At 41.6% G+C, this 7,520-nt stretch overlaps 1 protein-coding gene across 2 annotated transcripts in view; it reads right to left on the bottom strand.

Annotated features, from left to right (window-relative positions):
- Window positions 1–673: 673 nt before the first annotated feature.
- The window catches only part of Abca9 (ATP binding cassette subfamily A member 9), a 70,308-nt gene continuing 63,461 nt past the window's right edge, over window positions 674–7,520 (bottom strand). For both annotated transcript variants that reach the window (XM_075990248.1, XM_075990247.1), the window contains 4 exons: window positions 7,355–7,495; window positions 6,425–6,504; window positions 2,592–2,647; window positions 674–2,092 (listed from right to left, as the gene is read on the bottom strand). In XM_075990248.1, the coding sequence (XP_075846363.1) occupies window positions 1,994–2,092; window positions 2,592–2,647; window positions 6,425–6,504; window positions 7,355–7,495 (376 nt within the window). In that variant the 3' untranslated portion in view covers window positions 674–1,993. The remainder of the gene's footprint in view (window positions 2,093–2,591; window positions 2,648–6,424; window positions 6,505–7,354; window positions 7,496–7,520) is intronic.

Genomic DNA, 7,520 nt, shown 5'->3' with positions numbered 1-7,520 from the left:
GGGAGCTATAGAGAGTAGTGCAGGGGTAAGGGAGGGGAGCTACAGAGAGTAGTGCAGGGGTAAGGGAGGGGAGCTCTAGAGAGTAGTGCAGGGGTAAGGGAGGGGAGCTATAGAGAGTAGTGCAGGGGTAAGGGAGGGTGTAAGTGAAGGCGTATTCGATAGGTATGCTAAATTAACCAAACCAGCTCAAAACAACAGATATAATTTAATAATTGAAAAACAGGGAAACTCACACAACTGGAGTAAAAGGTCTGAAGTCCAAACGGGTCAGGCAAGCACTGTGCAGAGAGCGTTTGTGCACCTATCTACCCCAGTTTATCTACCTGGCTCCAGGTGGCCACACCCAAGCCAGATGTGATTGGCCGAGCTTCCCCATCAGGAGGGGAGTGATGGAGATTAGTGCAGGGGTAAGGGAAGGAAGTGATAGAGAGTAATGCAGGGGCAAGGGAGGGGAGCTATAGGGAGTAGTGCAGGGGTAAGGGAGGGGAGCTATAGAGAGTAGTGCAGGGGTAAGGGAAGGGAGCTCTAGAGAGTAGTGCAGGGGTAAGGGAGGGGAGCTCTAGAGAGTAGTGCAGGGGTAAGGGAGGGGAGCTCTAGAGAGTAGTGCAGGGGTAAGGGAGGGGTGCAATAAAGAAGTATCAACAAAAACAAAATACATATGAAAACACCACGATAAAGCCCATTATATTTTTATTTCATTTTTTGTATGCTCTGAGTATAGGTATGTAGACACATGCATGACGCCACATGTGTTTGGCAGTCAGAAAACAACTTGAGGGATGGCTCTTCTACAATCCCCAAGATTAAACTCTGTTCACCAGGCTTAAAAAGTCATCGGCCTTCACTGTTAAGCTGTTCTTCTGGCCCCAAGTAAAGTGACTTATATCAATTAATTTGTCGTTTCCAAGGCCAGGTAAATCAGTAGGGCCAGCATTAATGTCTCTTTTTAAGAATTAAAGACTTGAAGCCTTTGTTCAAAATCTAGGGCACAGCCGGGCGATGGTGGCGCACGCCTTTAATCCCAGCACTCGGGAGGCAGAGGCAGGCGGATCTCTGTGAGTTCGAGACCAGCCTGGTCTACAGAGCTAGTTTCAGGACAGGCTCCAAAGCCACAGAGAAACCCTGTCTCAAAAAAACCAAAAAAAAAAAAAAAAAAATCTAGGGCACAACTTCTCATGACATGATGGCAGTTCATGTTCACATGCACAACACGCAACCCTATAATCAAGGTCGACTTTTTCTCATAACTGCCTGTAAATGTTTGGATAACTGGTAAAAATAAAAGTAAAAATCTCATAGAGTTTATGGCAGTTGTACTGAGGTTACAGTAGATAGAACTTAGTATACACAGACTTGATAAATAAAGACTTGCAAAGCTAGTCCTTTTGCCTAAAAATATACATTTGCATCATTTTAAAAAGTCTAAATTTCAGAAATAGTTCAGATGTGATGTAAATATGCACTCAGTTATTTAATGATTGCAAGTATTTACTCCCACAAGTTTAAAGCTGCTTTTGTAGTCACAATGGACAAAACCCTTCTCTGTAACCCAAGGTATACAAACTGTCAATGAGGCTCACGAAAAACAAATACCATGCTGTTGGGAAGTCGCCGATCTTCTCCCTAAAATCAATGTTGTTTAAACTATACCTTACCTAATCAATAGGGAAAGAAAACAGTCAGTGTTTTGAAATTCGGGGGTGGAGGAGAGAAGGTCAACCAGTCTCTGCAGCTGACTCAGAAACTACTACTATAAATGCATTTAAAAACTCCATACTGTGTGAACCATGACTTGGTTGAGGGGGCCCTGGCTGTGTGTTCTAACTTGTTCTTACTTTGGTCACCACTGTCAGAAATATTACTCAGGGAAATTCTGACATGGGTTTCAAAAATACTTAGCACTGGCATCTGAGATAACTGAGAAGCGTCGATGCTACTGAATGCTGCCTTTGAAAAGGACATGAGCTTGAAGACAAACAGAATATTTGAAACTTTAAGGCTCTTCCTGTGGGAGGAGCTTCCACTTCACCGAGGAGTCTAGTTCCTCATCCAAGTCATCCATCTCCTGCTCCTTGGAGAGCTCCAGGAAGACCTGCAAAAGAGAATGAATGAAGAAAGAAATGAGAGGCGCACCATCCTACCTTCTACCTCTGCAAATGATGTGAAGATTTGTGTGTTCTTCCTAAGATTTGCGTGTTCTGATTTTTTTACTTGGATGTGATGTGTATGCATTCATGCCCACATGGATGTTGGGATGTGTGTGTGCAGGGATCTCTGACTGTCTGGAGTAGATGTCACATGTCTTCTTCAGTTGCTCTCCACACTTTATTAAAGAGGCGCGGACTTTCAATTGAAACCTAGAGCTCTCCAATCAGCTAGTCTATCCAGCCAGCTTGCCCTAATTAAGGATTCTACCTCCGCATCCCTGGTGTTAGGATTACGGGAGTCAGCTGTGCTCACGTGGCTTTTGTGTGGATTCTAGGGATTCAAACTATGGTCCTCACACTTATTCAGAAAGTGCTTTATCCAATGATCCATCTCCTCAGCTCTTAACATTTTTAGGATGATATACAACCACTAAAATTACCCACCTGCTCCAGAGTGGACTGTGAGAGGCTGTATTCTTCCAAGTCAAAGTTCTCTTTCACTATGTAAGGATGAATGCCCATTAGAAGCTCATTTTTTTTTTCTCAAGGAATTTCACCAATTCATGTACAGGAAGAACAAACAAATAATGAAAATATAAGATAATAACTATTTTGAGTTAACTACTGGAAATTAAAGACATCATTTAGTCACATAAAAAGATAGAAATACCGTCCTGTTTCCTTAGAGTTTTGGCAAAGGCAGTAGAAGATGAAAAAGAAGAATAAGAAACCCTAGAACACCAATCTGAAATAAAGTAAAAACATGATTCTCTTTCTGCTGGAAAATTCCCATGTGCCTCTTACATCTGTCCTTCTTCCTGCCCCAGAGGCTAGTGGTAAGTGGCATGTCCCAATGGGGTTTCAACAGGAGGGAAAAAAGAAAGAGGGGCCGTGGTATTTCTTCTTTCACTCCCTCCCTGGCACTGGGTCTCAAGGTGATAAATTCTCCACCACTCTGCTCCAGGCTGCGTCTTTCTGTCTCTTTAGATCTAATGACAATGATAACCACTGTGCTTATCTATACTCTCTAGATGATGTACTGTGTTCCTATACAGAAGTGATAACTACAGTGCCCATGGTCGGCCATGCTTGTTGCTGTGTTACTTCTTTCTTCTCTTTCCACTCTACCACAGGCAGCCTCCTAATATCAGCTTATAAGACAAGGAGAGAACAGAAGAAAAGCGATTAAATAAAACCATGCACCCGAGGCAAGTGTGGCCTGAGAGAGATAAGATCCTAGAGTTGTGCTAAGGTTTTCATTGTCCACATTTGTTCTGTTGGTATGAAAAAATAAATCGATATGGATGACCACAGAGCATGCACCGTTCCTTCAATAAATGTATCGAAGCTGAGAACATAAAGGTGTCTAATGACACTTGAGGAAAATGTTAATTACATGCCTACATTTGACACTTTGTATTCTCTTCCCAGAATGAGGTAGCAAATTGGCATTAAAGATTGTTTTAAGATACCCCCAAATGTGAATCTCAATGCTAGCAAATTAAATAAAAAGAAAGGAATACAAGTTAGAAAAGGAATTGATGAATGCATAAATATCAGAAGGCATTGAAAGAGAAGCTTTACAGTATTTCAGGGAGTCAGCCTTCCTGGAACATCAATTCTGTTGATACTTATCTATATCAAAATACATCCTGTTTATAAGATCTCCATGGAATCCTTCTTATCATAATGATACAAACCTAGCAACCAGGCCAAAATGAGCCACACTGGAAAATAGACCATAGCATAAGAATGTACAGGAAGCTGAGAAAAGAACCATTTATCAAGAAGATACAAGCTGGAAAGTGTGAGTCCTCAACAGAAGGCAGTTGGCAAGACTGATTGCACAACACAAGAAGAGGAATAAACCAGTGTGAATCTGGACTGTCCTTCACAAGCTATCCAAATAGTCCTCAGTTTGTGAAACTTACTTGAAAGCTGTGTAGCCTTTAAGAGATAGGACCTGACTAGCGTCCGTCACTATGGATGAGCCTTGGAAGACTGATTGCGCATTCCCTTTGCTCTGGCTTGTTTACTCTGCTTCTGGTCTGACACAATGATGTGAGGAGCCCCAGTAACGTGCTCCCAACCTACAGAGATGTCCCATCATGCTTTTCTTGCTATTATGAACTGAAGTTGTCTGAAATCATGTGCCAAATTAAGCTTTTCTATCATAAGTTGTTTCTGGTAGATATTTGGTCACAACAACACTGAGCTGATACAGAAATCGGTACCAGAAATGGGGTCATTTCTGTGACTAAACATGACCATTTGGTTCTCAGACCTTTGAAACTAGCTTACGGAGGGAATGTGGAAAGGGTTGGGAAAAGGGCTAGAAGAGCCCTAAATTTCTATAAGCAGAGCTTCTGGTGGAAGACCCAGATGCCAGGAGAAACGCAGCTGGTAAACATTGTACTCATAAGGTCTCAGATGCAAACGAGCCCTCCACTGGGAGTTAGCTTTGAAGTCGTTTGTATGACTTCTGGAAAAGATGTCTGCTACAGTCTGTGTCCTGAGAATATGAGCGGGGCTGCATTCACTCAATAGACTGATTAGCTGGGTGGAGAAAACTTTGAGACGAAACAGCATTCAGAACACAGCGTAACTATTGTTTGTTGCTTTTAGCCAATTTCACATTCAGAACACAGCGTAACTATTGTTTGTTGCTTTTAGCCAATTTCACAATTAGAGAGAGAGAGAGAGAGAGAGAGAGAGAGAGAGAGAGAGAGAGAGAGAGAGAGAGAGGAAGAAGTGGAATAAACATTTTGGAAAAGTGTGCATTGTGGGTGCCTTTAAAGTGACTATAGACAAAGTAGATGCAGAGAGAGTGCTTACAGCTGTTAAAGTCATTAGTGCAATTAAAAAATAATGGAAAAATAGATATAGACAAAGTAGATGCAGAGAGAGAGTGGTTACAGCTGTTAAAGTCATTAGTGCAATTAAAAAATAATGGAAAAATAGAAACATTTTCTTGAGGGCCAGACTTTTCCCATAAAAGACCACAATGTCTAGAAATGTAAGCTCAGTTGAAAAGTAAGTGACTGAGCAGGGAGAGTAAGCGCTCTGCTGGTGAAGGACCAGGGTAGAACTTCCTGGTTTCAGCTATCCAGGCGTTCAAAGGCTGCTGCAGCCTTGGTAAAAGAGCATCTGGGTATTTCTCAAGCTGACAGCAGAACTTGGAATCATGCCCGTGGTGCAATTTTTGCATGCATTCATAATGCAATAGTTTTGGAGTAACTGGGTCTTGCACCAAGGTTCCCACGAAAAGCTTGGGAGACCAGGCACTGTGTAGTGGAGTCAGATTCCTCGGCAAGCCATTTATGAAGCTTTAAAGTGTAAAGTCAAGGTTGCAGTAAAGACCTTGAATGTTGGAGGTGTCAGGGATGAAAAACGTCTACTAAGGAAATGTTCAAGTATTGAGTAGAACAGGCCCAAGAAGGAGGTTGTATGTGCTAAAAGTGGCAGGCACATAGGAGGGGGATACAAAATTCTGTAGGTGATCATCTCTTGGCAAACATGTACTAGATTCTGACATGGAGCTACAAGAGTTAATGTAACTTACCCTGTGTGTTTGGGGCTTGCTTTTCTGTAATCTATGCTTGCTGTCCTTTGGTTACTCCTTTAAATAGGAATATTTTCTCTGAGCCATTATTTGATGGATGGATGTAGTGTTCTTTTTTATTATTTTACCATGGATCACATATTGGAGTTTGCCTTGAATCTGATAAAAGACTTTTGAACAGTATAGGGACTTTTAAGAATTATGCTAACTTTTGATGTTAGACTGAATGTATTTTGCATTATGAGATGGACATGCTAAATTATTTCTTGTTGAGAATCACTGGATTAAATAGATGTCCTACAATTTATTAATTATATATCATGAACATTCTATAATTTTTAAAGCTTTTTTGTTTTTTATGTGGGATGTCCTTCTGTATATGGGTTGCTTTTACTGGTTGATGAATAGAGCTGTTTTGGCCAGTAGCTTAGCAGAGTAAAGCCAGGCAGGAAATCCAAATAGAGATATAAAGAGAAAGTAGGTGGAGTCAAAATGACACACTGAAATCTTATCGGTAGGCCACTTATGTGGTGATACACAGATTAATAGAAATGGGTTAATTTAAGATGTGAGAGTTGGTTAGTAAGAAGTCTGAGCTAACAGGTCAAATAGTGCCGTAATTAATACAGTTTCTGTATGATTATTTGGTTCTGGCCTGCCAAGACGAACAAACAGTTTCCATTTACGAGTGTTCATGGTTTAAACATTCACTTACATCTCTCCAGTTTGAAGAAAGCCTGTGATAAAGGTCGTACATCCTCAACAGGCAACTTATAGACCATCAGAGAGGAGTATCTGTGGAGAGAAGGAGGATGAACACTGGGATTCACAGTTGTTCCCTCTGATGCATGCATGTCCGAATACGATAAACAATCCTGTCAACTATTTGTGTAAATGAATGTCTTTTTCTTTTTGGTTTTTCAAGACCGGTTTCCCTGTGTAGCCCTGGTTGTCCTGGCACTCACTTTGTACACCAGGCTGGCCTCAAACTCAAGTGTTGGGATTAAAGGCGTGTGCCACCACTGCCCAGCATAAAACTATCTTATGACTTGGAGATGGCTGCAGTTCCAGAGCTCTTTGTTTAGGAAGAAATCAGCCTGTGAGGAAGAAGACTGGGACAAAAGAGGAAATCAGTAGCAAGATGCCTTAAGAAGGGAGGGAATAGGATTGTCCTTCCATTTTAGGAAGAAGAGAGTACCTAAGCAGAAACACTAGTTATTTGGTATCACCTCATCTGCTTGTGCCTCAAGAACCACCACTAATACAAATGCTGAGAAACGCCATTCATGGATTCTGAGATGTCTACTACCACCACTGAGCTCTCTCAGGGCACCCCCTTTAATATGATGGTTTGACCCTCTGCCAAAGGCGACTGAGATAATATAAGCACCAGCATACAATAGTACGTAGCTTATTCCAAAGTCCTGCAAATGCTAATTCCCTCACAAGAGCCAGCCTCCAATGAGCAATTTATTGTCTTGGTTATTTCCTGTGCAGCCCTGGGAACAGAGGGTTTCTCTTAGTAACGAACGTACTCACACTTACTGAAGTTAAAAAAAAATGAGAAGATAGAACTTTCGTCTCTCATCTTTCTGTAAAGCAAATACCACCCAAAACAAAGATTAAAATAATGCAGGTGTATTACCTTTCCTGCCGAGCAGCCTGGGGGAAAAGCGTCATGATCTCCGTGTTAAGGGACTCCACTTGTGTGAGGGTCTTCACCTTCATCTCCAGCAGGTAATCTTTGCCAAATTTGCTTTTCAGATGTTGGATAGAACCAATACATCTGGAGATAGATAGGAGGAGGCTAA

This window comes from Microtus pennsylvanicus, chromosome 11, assembly GCF_037038515.1.
Source record: "Microtus pennsylvanicus isolate mMicPen1 chromosome 11, mMicPen1.hap1, whole genome shotgun sequence".
Taxonomy (NCBI): Eukaryota; Metazoa; Chordata; class Mammalia; order Rodentia; family Cricetidae; genus Microtus; species Microtus pennsylvanicus.
Note: the sequence above shows the minus strand (reverse complement) of the source record. Positions and strands in the feature narration are given on the sequence as shown.